The sequence below is a fragment of the Oryzias melastigma genome, linkage group LG16 (genome assembly GCF_002922805.2).
Source record: "Oryzias melastigma strain HK-1 linkage group LG16, ASM292280v2, whole genome shotgun sequence".
Lineage (NCBI taxonomy): Eukaryota > Metazoa > Chordata > Actinopteri > Beloniformes > Adrianichthyidae > Oryzias > Oryzias melastigma.
Window position 1 is genome coordinate 18,811,373 of NC_050527.1, and position 14,568 is coordinate 18,825,940.

The following is a 14,568-nucleotide window of genomic DNA, read 5'->3' on the forward strand; positions in this document are numbered from 1 at the left end:
TTAGCTCTTTGGCTGATGCATCAGCAGGACATGCTGGGATTTTCTTCAGGATCCAGACAGAACTGGGGGAGAAAGCTCCTGGTCTACAGCAGCAACAGAACGATAATAAAAGTGTTGATTTGAAGACAGAGCTGTTGTTACACTCTGATGCTAGCATGCTACGATACTAGCTGCTAATGCTAACCAGCTGTTCTTGTGTCTCCTGTATGTAAACACGGAGGATCGGTTCAAAGTCGAGCAATGTTTTAAGACGAGGCGGATAAATACAACAACATTAATTCATAGTACATGTATAAAACCTGTATTTTATGAATATAATAATACCAGACATTAATCCACTTTGTACTATTAGTACTCTGTAACATTACAGAGCCGGTGTTGAGCTGAAAAAACAATATTTTTAAAAATACCACTCATGTAATATACTCAGTAAAATAATGTAATCATTTGTCCAGTAAAAATATGTTTAGACTTTCTTTTATCTACTGGCCAACTTGACTGGTGAGACAGAAATTTCACTTTGGTCACTGAAGTTGTGATTTCAAACATGGAGCATCAAACCACAAACACCAGCTTGAACGCCGTTGCTACCAAAAGTGTTCGGCTGAATGATTGTAGTATTTCTCTAGGATGCCTAAGCTAGTGATAGCTCATAAAACATCTGCTGCATTGTTCTACGAACATTTTTACAGCTTGTATTTAGTTGCACTTTGTCTTTAAGGCCAATTTCCAAAGGTAATTCTAAGATAAAATAGTTTTTGTTAAAGATATTCTGTCATTTGTAACCTTTGTTAAAGAAAGTAAAAATAGGGAGAAAAAAAATCGGTTAAAACCCAAAATCAAATTTAGAGTGAAAAATTGGAGATTCTATTTTTTGTCTCTATGTTGAACATGTTTCAGCCTTTGAGTAGCCGTGGTTTTTCTTTAGCACGCGTTGGTGGTCAGCCTGATGGGAGTCCATGTTCAGCCCTCCTAATGTTGCTGGATTATATTTTAAATATCTTTGTGTCTCATCAGTCTGCAATATTACTAGCTTTCCTTCAGGCTCATACTATAAGTGGAAACTCAAGTGAACCTCTGAGAGTTTACCTGTTTGATAAGGGAGACACCTATTGATGCCAACAAAATACCTTTAGGTCCTCTCCACCTTATTTCTACTAATGTGTTGTCTTTAATTTGTTTTGTTTAGTATCAACCATTTAGGGTTGAGCGGTGTGTGCAGTAGTTAGCCCTCACCTGTGTGGAGTCTGCATGTTCTCCCTGTGCATGCGTGGGTTCCTCCCATCATCCAAACATATGCTTAATAAATTGATGACTCTAAGTTGCCCTGGCTGTGTGGTTATGGGTGTGTGGTTATGGCCCTGTGATGGAATGGCGACCTGTCCCGGATGGACCCTGAATTGCTCATTAGGAACCAGGTTTGGCTCCGGCAGCTCCATGACGCTGGGAGGGATAAAACTGAAAAGGAAAAGTACTGTCTGAGTCTGAGATACCAGCAAAAACTGATATTCTGATCAGCTGAAGAAATTGTTGTCTGTTTTGTGAAGGATTGGAGATCCAACAGCAGAGCAGGAACCTGCAGTGTTCTGTCCCCCATTGCTTCCTCCGCTTTTATATACTGTATTTTCACAACCATAGGGCGCACTGGGTTATAGGGCGCAGTTTCACTTACTGGTACTTTTTCTGTATTTAACAAATACATAAGGCGCTCTTGACCATAGGGCGCAGGGATGGTAAAAGTAGGGCTGGTCACTGAAGTTTGATTCCAAGCAGAAAAAGTTATGATTTACACGGCTCTACCGAAACCGAAAGCAGCTGCTGCAAACAGTGCAGCAGTTCATTGAAGGTCTATTGGTCTTTGGACATGACAATCATTTCTACTTTCTTCAGTACTGTGAAGTTTTAGCCAATCCCTTTACTTTTCCTGCCATAGTGGGCGGGCTCATATAAAGCAGCTGTTGAGGAGAGCACGAGAGCGCGTGCCACGTAGTGCTTGAAAGTCTGACTTCATTTCACAGCAGATCAGAGTTTGACAGGTGCTACATTGCATCAGCCAATCAGGAACTCAGCTTTTGGCACAGGCTGTTTTCAGTGACCCGATCGGAAATAAAGAAGTAAAATAGGAATCCGTTACGACTGTCTTTGTCCTGTTGCAGCGCGGCGGTTCTGTCTGCAGACAGACAGACATCCTCCCTTCAGCGGTGTCTGCTCGCTCCACACGCCGGGGGAGAGACAGGTGCTGCAGGGGGCGGGGAGGGCAGGTAACCTGCTTGGCTCTCCTGATCTGTGATGTTTTGTTTATGTTTGACGAGACAATGATAAAGAAAGTCCCTACTTTTCCTCCTCTCGGGTTAATGCGGGACAGCCTTTATCTCAGTCACAGAAACAGCGGAAGGCCCCGCCCCCGGCCAGACGTATGATGAGCGAGTAAGAATGGGTAGAAAGCACGGACACGCGCTCCCTCGCTTCATGTGAGTGGCGCTCACTTCGGCTATAAAACGTCAAAGTTCTCATGTAATCCGCCTTCCAAAAAAAAAGAAAAAAAACAGCACAGTAGGCCCACTGCACTATAGGGCGCGCCGCACATTTTGGAGAAAATTTGAGATGTTTATGCGCGCCTTATGGCTGAAAAATACGGTAATCCTAATCCAGCAAGAATGACATGTTGCTGACGGAAAAAACTGTCCACTCTTATAGGTCCAGACCTGAGATCCAGTTGTTCTGAATCGCTGAACCAGGACTCCCCCACAAGCCGTGACCAATCCAAGGAAGCTGTGTGGGAACAAGAAGAAGTGACCAGTGAGGAGAGCGATGCACAGCTGGTGCAGTCAGACGAGGAGGACGTTCAACTGGACACGTCACTCATTGGTCTGAGAGACGTCTGTGCAGCCGGAGGCTCTGAGGACAGCGACTCAGCTGAGGCCCCACCCCCCCACAGTCAACACTGACCTGCTGTCCTGGAACATTTCTAGGAGATCAGCTCTGTGTTGTTTCTGTGATGGTCCAGAAGGAGAAGCACATGAGCCTGTCCTTCATTGTGTCCAATGACTGACTGGAACGCTGGGTTACTGGACATTAAATATCAAAGTCAATAAACATCTGTCTCCCAACTGTAATAAATTACAGATTACTTATTGCTGTTATTCCAAAGTATTCTCTTTCCTTACAATATATTACTGTCTAAGAATTACAGCACATCACATGACATCTGTGTAACCAATCCATCCATCTTCTTCTGCTCATCTGGGACCGGGTCCTGGGGGCAGCAGTCTAAGCAAAGATACCCATACTTCCCTCTCACCAGCCACTTCCTCCAGCTCCTCTGAGGGGCCGAGAAACATAGTCTCTCCAGCGTGTCCTGGGTCTTCCCCGGGGCCTCCGCCCAGTGGGACATGCCTGGAACACCTCTCCAGGGAGGCGTCCAGGAGGCATCCGGATCAGATTCCCAAGTCACCTCAACTGGATCCTCTGGATGTGGAGAAGCTGCTCTACTCCGAGCTCTCTCTGGGAGACTGAGCTTGTCACTCTATCTCTAAAGGTGCATTCACACCGAACGCGATTTGGGCGACAGAGGCGCCAGTCTCCAATGTTATACACTGATCCAGTCGCGTTCTGGGGCGAATTGAAGCCCTGCGGCACGATGTGAGCGACCGACGCGGCGCGAAGGTCTGCAAGCAGCTCGATTTGACCGGCGAGCCGCGAATCGGGCGGCAGGCACGAAATGTAAATATATGAAGTTTGACAGGTCGCTCTGTCCCATCTGCCAATCAGGAACTCAGCTTTGGGCACCGAACTGTTCCAGTGACTATCAGCGGGTAGAATACTAATCTAATACAAGCGTTTATGTCCCGTCACAGCGCGCGGTTCTCTGGTAGCAGCCGGACAGCCTCCCGGACCAGCAGGTATGACTGCTAAAAGTGTTAGATTGTTTTTGGTAATATGGAGGCTACAAAGGATGGTAAATGTTGTATACTTGTATAGCGCTTTCTACCCTCCTTCGAGGGCCCAAAGCGCTTCACAGTCACAGACCCATTCACCCATTCACCCATTCACACATTCACACACTGGTGGTGGCTCTGCTGCCGAACACTGGCGCCAACCTCCCACCAGAGGCAACTCGGGGTTCAGTGTCTTGCCCAAGGACACTTCGACACATGGGCGGGCAAGGCGGAACCCACTCACTTCTGATCAGGAGTCGACCGCCCTACCGCTGCACCACGGCCGCCCCAGGGTGACCTGCAGAATCCCACACCATCCAAGTCTGACAAGTCACAGCTGCCCTCACAAGGTGGATACGGGCTCTCTGCGGGCAAAAATTGGTCAAGTCTGTACAGGGGAACACAGCACGGTCGTAGACCGCTTGGTGATCCTGTAGATCAGGGTGCCCAATTCCAGGCCTCGAGGGCTGATGGCCAACATTTCCAACCAACCTGTCATTGATTGGCCAAACACACCTGATCCAGGTAATCAACTGCAGATAAAACATCACAAGTCTATAAAACTTCCATTAGTATTATGAATACTTCCAGATACCACACATGCAAAAATTGTGCACCTCATTTCACCAAAGTTTCTTAAGGTGGTCGTACGAGCCTAAAGAGAACTGAAAGTCAAAACTGCGCTCTCCCTGAGATCCAGCCGCTCCTCTGCATGACCCTCCACAAACCTGAACAACCCGTATGGATCAACCCCTGTGGGAGCAAATGTGACTGGCTGAGTGTGAGGTGTGTGCAGTAAGTTTGTGGGACTAACACAGCCAGCAAAGCCAGGTGGACCCCATATGGTTTAAAAGTGGGCAGAAAATGTGGGCCCGAAGTTTAAGTGGGAACTCAGTGAGTTGGCTTGCTACGCCAACCCACTGAGTTCCCACTTAAACTGATGTGAGTACGCAGGTGGGACCACCACAGAAACTGTGGACAAACCAATTCGGGGCCCACATTTTCTGCCCACTTTTAAACCATATGCCTCCACCTGGCCTTACTGGCTGAGAAGATGCAGCTTCCTGTTTTATCCTCTCAAGCTCATGTGATGCCTATAGTGTAGCACCCTCCATTTTTGTTAGGAAGTGAAACTTACTGCTACCTTCTGGCATCCTTATAATTAGATAAAATGACTTTCATTCAACCCATGCTGAGACTGACTGGACAAGGAAGTTACTGTTTCACATATGTGAATATCACATATTTACTTTGAACATCTCAAGTTTTAGCCCTTTAACACCAAAGCTCCAGGGTTTATGTTCTTTGAGTTACTGTATCCTTCACAATCTGATAGAATTACATTGATCATGTTAATGGTTGAAAAGTTACATTATGTAAAAGATTTTGTGTTAAAGCATCACCAGTGACGCCTCAGGTGTTAAAGGGTTAAACCAATTTAGAAAATGAATGTTTGGATGTCTGAAACTCCATATGTAAGACTTGAGAACTCTAATGACCTTTATTTTAAAAAACAGATAGAAATACTGGTCAGTAAATGTGCAATCAGAGGAGAATCTTTATTAAAGTACCAAGAAAACCAAGGAAAAACTGAAACCACTGAAACACTTACAGGGCGTGGCCTAAATGGTGGGTTTGTTAACATGGTGAGTCATGACAGAGAGGCGTGACTGGGAGAGAATTCCCCAGTGGAAAGAAGTGACGGGCTTCACTGAGTTAAGAGAAACCCGTTAAGAAAATGAACATATTTAATTACTTTGAAAACAGAAGCAGAAGGCAGACTGAAACTAGACATTCTACTACAGAAAAACAGGTTTACAAGACAGCATTACTAAAATCAACTGGTCCAAAGCTTGTCAGGTAACGTTTTAGAGCACAGGGACCTCCGGGTAATTCTATCGGGCCCTCCAGATCATTGAATTTTATTTTTATTAAAGTTATCTTATGCTTATTTCTAACTTGTATAATATTGCTAAAATATATTTTTATGAAGACTAAAATATTGAAAGTTTTTTAAGGTTTAAGTTGATTTATTCTGGAATAATATTCCTGTCTTTTTATTATTCATAATTATGTTTAAAGGTTACAGTTTTTAAGTTTTAAAAATTGACATTCTCCTAGCTTTTTGGACTATTTGTGCATTTACTAAATTTTTTAGGCTGTGTTGGAGTTTAGCTAATATTTCAGCTACATGCTAGCTGTTTTGGGAAACCTACGTTTTTTTTGTTTGTTTTTTGGAGTAATTTGGCATTGAGCTAATATTTTAGCTGGCTGTCATCTTTAGCGTTTTTAGCTATCAGCAGTAGCATCTTCAGCGGCCAAATTCAGTTTACAGCATTCACACTAACATTATTGCATTTAATGTTATATATCTAGTTCATAATAATAATAATATAATAAAAAGTTAGTTTTAAAAATGTAGTTTTGGAGTGTTCAATAAATGTTTATCCCGTTCAGCCCGTGATCTGTTTTGGATTTTGGCCCCTTGTGTGATTGAGTTTGACACCCCTGCACTAAAACGTTCAGAACCAGCTGGTTTTGGCCTGAGGACTAAAGAAAGTAGAAGATTGCAGAAGCATTCACACACACACAAACATTCCCCGTAACCTCATTAATTCAATATTTCTTTTGGGGCTGTTCTGCTGGGATACTCCTCATTCCTACAGTCATTAGAAGGCGATTTCCCATCAGAGAAAGAACAAATCATTTTCCTCTCTGGAGATTTTCCTCTTTGCCGAAGAGCAGCTACAAGATCTGGGCCGATCCTGTAGGTTTCTGTGGGGTCATAATGTGCAGAAGCGTAGAGCTCATAAATGCGTCTGTTGTTGCTGTTGTGTTTCACCAACACTCTGTCCTTGTTGCTTTCAGGGTCGCTGTGGTTGTAGTACTTCCTGACTTCGTAGGGTAGCTCCTCAGCACGGTCGTAGTTGAGATTTCCCAGAGTGTAATATCTGTACAGCGTTCTGTCCTGAATCACTGGTAGCAAAGGTTTTTTGCCCAAGTTGTGGAAAACGTGAAACCCATATTCTCCTTGCATGGGGTCACACAGTGCCTTCATGTTGTTGTCCAGGCAAGCCTGAACGTACCACACAAGAAGCTTGAGGCCATGGCGAGGGGGCGGGCGGCCAAAGTGGCTGTCCTGCAGCTCTGCTTTTGAGTCCAGGATTTTCAGGCCTGAGGTCCCCAGGATGAAGCCCAGGCCGAAAGGCAGCAACAGGAACATCTCTTCTAAACTAACAAAACGAAATGAGAATAGAATGAAAACGGGGGTTGAAGCTCCACTGGGCTGTTTTAGTCTGAATCTACAAACACTCACCTGATAGTTTGACGGAGCAGAGCTGGGTTTTCTTACCTCAGAGACTCAGAGACGTAGAGCTACTGCTGTGCGTTCTGAAAAAGAGGAAGCAGGTCTCCATCTGTCTGACTGATGGAAGACAAGCCTCCCAGCTGTGATGAAGGAGGAAGTGATGCAGGTTTCCAGCACCTTCGCCAACAAAACACCCTCATTGAGTTTACGATTGAATGAACTCTTCAACATGTGATTTGATTATTTTTAGATCTCCTATGTTCATGTAAACGGAAGATATATTAGTTTGGGAGGGCAGACTTTAAAGCTATTTATTTATTCGTGGTCAACGCGGAAATGAAATGGCGTATACTTGTAAAGCACTTTTCCACCTACAGTCACAGTCCAATTCATCCATTCACACACTGGTTGTGGCTCCGCTGCTCAACACTGGGCCCAACCTTCCACCAGTGAAATTGTGAGGTTCAGTGTCTTGCTCAAGGACACTGACACATGGGCAGGCAAGGCGGGAATCAAACCTGCTATCTTCTGATCAAAGGTCGACCGCCCTTCCGCCACAACTGCCAAAATCAACTTTGTCCTCAGTTGTGGTCCATTTTATTGAGAGTCAAACTTGTTTTTTAAAAGTCCCCAAAGAGATGCCACATTAGATAAAACCCTCAACGTCTGAATGTATTTCAAGCTATGAAAAATAATCACTTATGTTTTTGCTTAAACCAGAAGCTACATTTTGGCAAGTTGTGTTTTAATTATGATTATGAAGTTTTTAACCAAAATCCCACAACCTTAATGTCTTAAAAAGACATATTTTATGTTGATCTGAAGTCTCTGTTTCCAAAATCTCCTCTGAGGGGGCGTGGCTTTTAGTAGCTCCACCCCTGATCCTCCTGTCTGATTCTGATAGCTCTGTGTCTCTCTAGCATAAATCTTCACCACTGCTACATGAAAACATCCATCAATCTGGGTAATGTCCAGCCGTATGGTTCTGATCCGGATGTCAGCTGGACGAGGAAGTGAAGATCTTCATGGACAGAACTTCCTCCAAAATCCTGATTCTTTCTCCTTCCAGTTCACCAAAGACTCTTTTAGCTAATTCTCCAATGTTTATTGACTGTGATCAATACATTCAATCATTGGTTTCTCAGAGTTCTTGATAAAATAATCAAAGCTAACATCAAAATGCTCTTTCATTGATTTACAATCCTTTCCAACTGCGGTCAAATGAGCCGCCGTTCACATTTCCGTGGTCACATCAAGAAGCTCCGTGGAGTCTGGTGGAGATTTTCCAGCGTTCTCAGTCCTGCTACCGTAAGTATTGGATGAAACTCACACCAAAAATCCAGTGATGCTGATTTGACCACAGAAATGTGAACGGCGGCTCATTTGACTGCAGTCAATGTGAAGATACCATCTTCTCTTCTCCAGAACCTGAACTAGACACTAGGAACAGATGAGGGTTTAGTGCATGTGCAGCAGAGCTGTTGACGGAAAGAAGATCATTCATTCAAACAGAGTCTGTCCAAGACAGTTTGACTGATTTAAAAGGAGAAACACTCGGAAATGCAAAAACTAAATGATTTCTTATTATATTTGTTCTCTTTCTGAAGAAAAATGAAACACAGACATGTTAAAAACTCTAAAAACAGGATTTTCATCAGAGGGGGACTTTAAAATTGTGAAGAAACTATGAGTCTTTTCAAATTCTCTTTTTTCCAAAAGAACAGAGCCTAAAGTATTCAAATTATTGATAAAATGGAATATAGTCCACATTATCAATAATACGTAAATGGTAAATGGCGTATACTTGTATAGCGCTTTCTACCCTCCTTCAAGGGCCCAAAGCGCTTCACAGTCACAGACCCATTCACACATTCACACACTGGTGGTGGCTCCGCTGCTGAACACTGGCGCCAACCTCCCACCAGAGGCAATTTGGGGTTCAGTGTCTTGCCCAAGGACACTTCGACACATGGGCGGGCAAGGCGGAGTCGAACCCGCTCACTTCTGATTAGGAGTCGACCGCCCTACCACTGCACCACGGCCGCCCGTAGCCTTGTGCGAGCAAATTTTCTGCTGTTCTCATTGTCTGACTGTGTTGGAATGACATTAATTGTATAAACGACAGTTCAAAACGCATGACAATTCCTTTGATTTCAATGTGTTAATGGAGTGCTTGATGAGCTGCACCTGTTCTCCTGTCTTTACGAGGTAATGCATACCTGCAAACTGCATCCAGTCATGTTTACTGTTTCCCAAAATGGTCTTATTCACGTCTGAGCTACTTCTCTATGATCATGTTCCATTTTTCCCTTGACCTCTTTTTTTTCTGACTGTTTTAGATCCCCAGATTGTGAATTTTGGGTTTGCTAGCAATAATGATTCCCCCAATAATGTAACAATGTCCTCTAATAATATTCAATAAACTTCATCTTTGTTACTTGATCAATAATCTGCTCCCTGACTGAAAACGTGTTGACAACTTTAAATAAATGTTAGGAACCACATTATGGTTACTGTGAAAAGATCAAACTTTCGTTCACCTTAATAGGAGTAGGATTATAAATTCACTTCCTTTTAAGCAATCAATCAAACTCTATTTGACTGTTTCTTTACTTATAGGATTCAATTAGTTATGTGCGTCTACTATATGCAAAGATGGAAATATGACTTTAATATTAGGAGTAAAGACGTCAAGAAGATAGCATCATTTTCTTTTGTTTATTTTTTATTCAGTGTACATGTTAAAATCACATTTGACATATCTAGGTTTTTGATTACATCTCCCTTTGCTTTTACTTGTAATGAACCATTCAATCCAAACTCACGCACATGTGGTGCACCCAAGTATGTGCATCCACATTTGTGTTTATTTTTATTCTGAAAGCCACTAATTTGTACTAATTAAAATATTATTTTTTAGATTAATTTATTAAGGGTAGACTGTGTAAAAAAGAGAAAACATTAATTGCATTAAGAGTCAGAAACATGGAGATTGATTGACGCCTCATGGACGTCAAAGTCAAAGTGTGCCTGCAGCGCTATTGTTTCTAATGAGGTGGATGTGTTTGTAGCTAAAAATAAAAACAACACAGTTCTTTTCAACAAAATCTGACAATATATGGTAAAGTAATAAAAAATAATTAATTTATGAAGCAAGATAAGTTTTTCACTTTTCTGTGGTGCTGAGGAGCCAAAAACCACTGAAAGACAAAAAGTCCAACAAAATCAGATGTGTTATGCCATTTTAATTTAAAAAAATGAATATATTTTACGTTTTAATACAAAAAGAAAGTCTTTTTGAAAACAATAACTACAACACCTTGATAGTATTCAGGCGATCTAACTAAGCAAACATAGTTTTGAATTTATATATATATAAATAACCTGTTAATAAATCAGACATTTGGTAAGCAGTCTAATAAAATATATTTTTATTTAAATAAATGAAACGTATAAATAAACAGAATAACTTTATTAGTCCTCCATGAGCAATTCAGTTTAAGCAGCTCTCCAGCATAAAACAAGTTTAAAGAGACATTGCTGGAACAATGTGTATATATACCGGTGTATTTACATATATTTATGTTCCTTTACATTTTTAAAAACAAGCTTTCCAGCCCCACTGAGTGGGCCTCTGTCTGTTTTTATAATTGTTTGTACTTTTAAATGAGTTGTATTGTATGTCTCTTTACATATTTTGTGTATTTTTTATTCATGTCCTGTAAAGCACTTTGCGACTGCCGGAAAAGTTCTATGTAAATAAACTTGTCTTACTTACTTCCCAATATGATGTAAAGGTTTAAAATGAGGTTTTTGCTTGTAGAATAAAATAACAGCCTGAAGGCAACATCTAAAAACTGCAGAACAGAAATGTTGACATCAACGATCTAACTAAGTTGGAATATTTATGAACAAAATATCATGACTGAAACCCTTGAAGAACCTTTTCTGCACAGCCTCTTGCATGTGACGGCACTCTGAAACTCCAGGGAAGTCCGTGTGGTGCAGCTGGATTTTATGGAACACAGAAACAATAATTCCTAAAAATATTGTGTTAATCCTGAACTCTGATCTACTTCCTGAGTAAAAACACATTTCTGAACCATTTCAGCTTGAACAAACAGACTGACATGTTTCTCTGTAGAGTTCTGATGCATCACATGATCTGCTGCTCTGACCTTCACTGACCTCTGAGGACATCTCTGTTCCTCTGGTGAAGCTCTGATCCAAGAATGAAGGCACAGCAGCTCTCCTTTCACAAGACAGTTTTTATCTGACAATAAATCCAGAAATGTTTCTTAATTTAACCTTTATTTATCCAGGCAGGACAGATTAAGAACATCATTCCGAGTTACAACAGTGGTCTGCCAAAAGGCAAGACCTTCGAGAAAAGAAAGAGGAGTTACAAGAACAAGAAATACAATTAAAAAGAATCAGGAAAGAAACAGTCTAAAAGTATAAAACCCTAAAATCCTCACTCTGTGTAACAGCAGCAATTATCTTTAAAATGGTTGTTAAGATGTGTTTAAAAATCATATGTGAAATAAAAGTGTCCAATCTGAGAGTTTTCTGTAAAGGTTCCAGTCTGTGGCTGCAGCAGATTGAGAAGACACAGAACAGGTGAAGAGTTTGGGATTGTTAACAGATCCGATCAGCAGAGCGGCTGTTGTCCACAGGAGAATACGAACGCAAAAGCTGTCTCAGATAAGATGGAGACAGACCAAGCAGAGGTTTAGAAAAGAACAGCAGCTAATGAATTTTATTTTATTTTATTCCTACTGTTGTCACTTTATCTCATAGTCATTCCAAGCTACTTTTAAAAATTTGTTGTGCAATTTATTTAACATAAATCATATCCACAGTGCAATTGCTTCTTCTTTTTTTCATCTCTTCTTTTTTGTATTTTTTATCTCGGCACAATTATTTTGCTCTGTTGTAAATATGTAAATTGTTCCAATTTTTTTTCTATTTGCAATGCTGCTGTAACGCTGAAATTTCCCCACCGTGGGACGAAAACAGGGCTATCTTATCTTATCTTATCTCTTATCTTTAAACGAGTGAATAATGAAGTCCAGTTTACAGATAAGTAAAGAGTTCAGTGGTGAGTTTTAAATGAATGTCAGGACTTTGACTACAAGTTTACCAAAGCAGGCAGGCAGGTAACTGAGGTCACATGACTGCAGGAAAACATTCGAATGAGGATGAGATCTTCCTCTGACATCAGAGCGGCGTGCATGTCTGCAGCTGACAGGGAGACGGTCTCATCTGGTGCTGCACGTTTCCTGACCAACTTGGTGAGACACCACAGCGAACCATCAGAGGGGGGAGCCCTGGAACTGCCCTGCAGAGTGGCCTCAACCCTGTCTCTCAAAAACAGAAAAAAAACATTATATTATTTATGCTTTGAAGTACTTTATACATGTTTCTCAAATATATATTTTAAAGCTTTTCAAATAAGTGCTGTTATGCTTCTATCCTCTTGTTTTTGTTTTCCACTTTACTGATCTGAAAAATGATCTGAACCGTAACCCTATAACAATGACACGATCCGAACTGTGAGATCCGTCACATCCATAGAGAGTATTGTTTCTTCCATAAACATGTACATCTAGCTATATGGAAATAGATGAATCTTTATTCCAAACCAAGTCATGTTAGTCAAATGTATTAGTTTTACAGGTATGGAAAATCATAAAATAAGCTACTTAAAAAAACAGGGAAGAGGAAAAACCTGACATGTGGAGTATAATCACATTAAACTGGATGTCTGTCTGTAAAGTTGCAATTGATGATCCTAACCAAGAAGTTTTTGACTACCAGAATTGTGTGTGTCAGTATGTGGAGTAACCTGCCTCTGCTCCTTAGACACAAATCGAGGAGGATGGAAGCTCAAAAGTTCAATCAGAACTCAGAGTTGTACCCTAACGAGATTATTTTCGGTACATATGAAGGATTATGGTGCAAAGTGACTCTGGACCCATCTGCGGAAAAGTGTGCCCAAAGTGCATGGAGGTCACCAACGCGCTTCGCAGAAGTGAGAGCCAAGAGCAAAGCCCTTTTATATGAAAGAAATTTCATATCAACTTCCTCGAGTGGCTCAAACGGGGGACCAGGGTTGACAGGGGGCCTTACTCACTCTATGAAATATTCCAGTCCGGTTTCCGCCCCCACCATAGCACTGAGACTGCTCTAATTAAAATAACCAATGACCTGCTCACTGCTGCTGACTCCGGACTCCTTTGACACAATCTCCCACTCAGTACTCCTGGAAAGACTCTCCTCCATCGGCATCTGTCACACCTCCCTCGACTGGTTCACATCCTACCTGTCTGGCCGCACTCAGTTTGTTCAGCTTCACTCCTTCCAGTCCCAGCCCTACCCGGTCACCTCTGGAGTGCCACAAGGCTCTGTCCTCGGCCCCCTCCTTTTCATAATTTATCTACTACCCCTCGGCAATATCTTCAGGAAATTTAATATCCAGTTCCACTGCTACGCCGACGATACCCAACTCTACCTGTCAACCCACCCCTCCTCCTGTGTCCCCCCTCCCTCTCTTACAACATGCCTGTCTGAACTTAAATCCTGGTTTTCCTCAAATCACCTCCAACTCAACATCAATAAAACTGAACTCCTTCTTGTTGGCACCAGATCCACCCTTTCCAAACTCAACTCCCTTCCGCTCTCCATTGACAATTCCCCAGTCATCACATGATCACAGGTAAAAAGTTTGGGTGTCGTCCTCGACAGCTCTCTGTCCTTTCAGACCCATATCAGCAACATCACCCGGTCCTCATTTTTTCACCTACGTAACATCAACCGTCTCCGTCCCTCCCTCACCCCTCACTCAGCCTCCATCCTGGTCCACAGCCTCGTCACCAGCCGCCTTGATTACTTGATTACTCCCTCCTCTTCGGTCTCCCCAAGAAATCCATCCATCGACTTCAACTGGTTCAAAACGCTGCAGCTCGGATCATCTCTGGAACCCCACTCCACCACCACATCACCCCTGTTCTACAGCACCTGCACTGGCTCCCAGTCCAGTCGCGCATCAACTTCAAAATCCTTCTGCACACCTTCAAGGCCATCCACAACCTCTCCCCTCCATACCTGTCTGGACTACTCAACATCCCCACACCGTCCCGCTCCCTGCGGTCCTCATCGTCCCTTCACCTGTCTGTTCCCCTGCCTCGCCTCTGCACCATGGGTGACAGAGCCTTCAGCTGCTCTGCCCCCAGACTCTGGAACTCTCTTCCCCCTGATCTCAGAAACCTGGACTCTCTAACGACCTTCAAATCACAACTCAAAACTTTCCTGTTCAGACAA

At 42.5% G+C, this 14,568-nt stretch overlaps 2 protein-coding genes across 2 annotated transcripts in view; one reads left to right on the top strand and one right to left on the bottom strand.

The window, feature by feature from the left end:
• LOC112152004 (dysbindin-A) overlaps positions 1-3,136 on the top strand; it is a 17,375-nt gene extending 14,239 nt beyond the window's left edge. The window contains exon 10 of the mRNA XM_024281205.2: positions 2,698-3,136. Coding sequence (XP_024136973.1) covers positions 2,698-2,948 — 251 coding nt within the window. The 3' untranslated portion in view covers positions 2,949-3,136. The remainder of the gene's footprint in view (positions 1-2,697) is intronic.
• Positions 3,137-6,343: 3,207 nt separating this feature from the next.
• Positions 6,344-7,395, bottom strand: LOC112152009. Its single transcript, XM_024281212.2, has 2 exons — positions 7,255-7,395; positions 6,344-7,171 (listed from the first exon to the last, which is right to left on the bottom strand). Exon 2 carries the CDS (start codon positions 7,159-7,161, stop codon positions 6,550-6,552), a length of 612 nt encoding a protein of 203 aa, XP_024136980.1. The 5' UTR covers positions 7,162-7,171; positions 7,255-7,395; the 3' UTR covers positions 6,344-6,549.
• Between the last annotated feature and the right edge of the window lie 7,173 nt (positions 7,396-14,568).

Bases quoted from the DNA above. Each gene is read 5' to 3' on its own strand.
- LOC112152009 (XM_024281212.2), bottom strand. From the start codon at position 7,161: ATGTTCCTGTTGCTGCCTTTCGGCCTGGGCTTCATCCTGGGGACCTCA.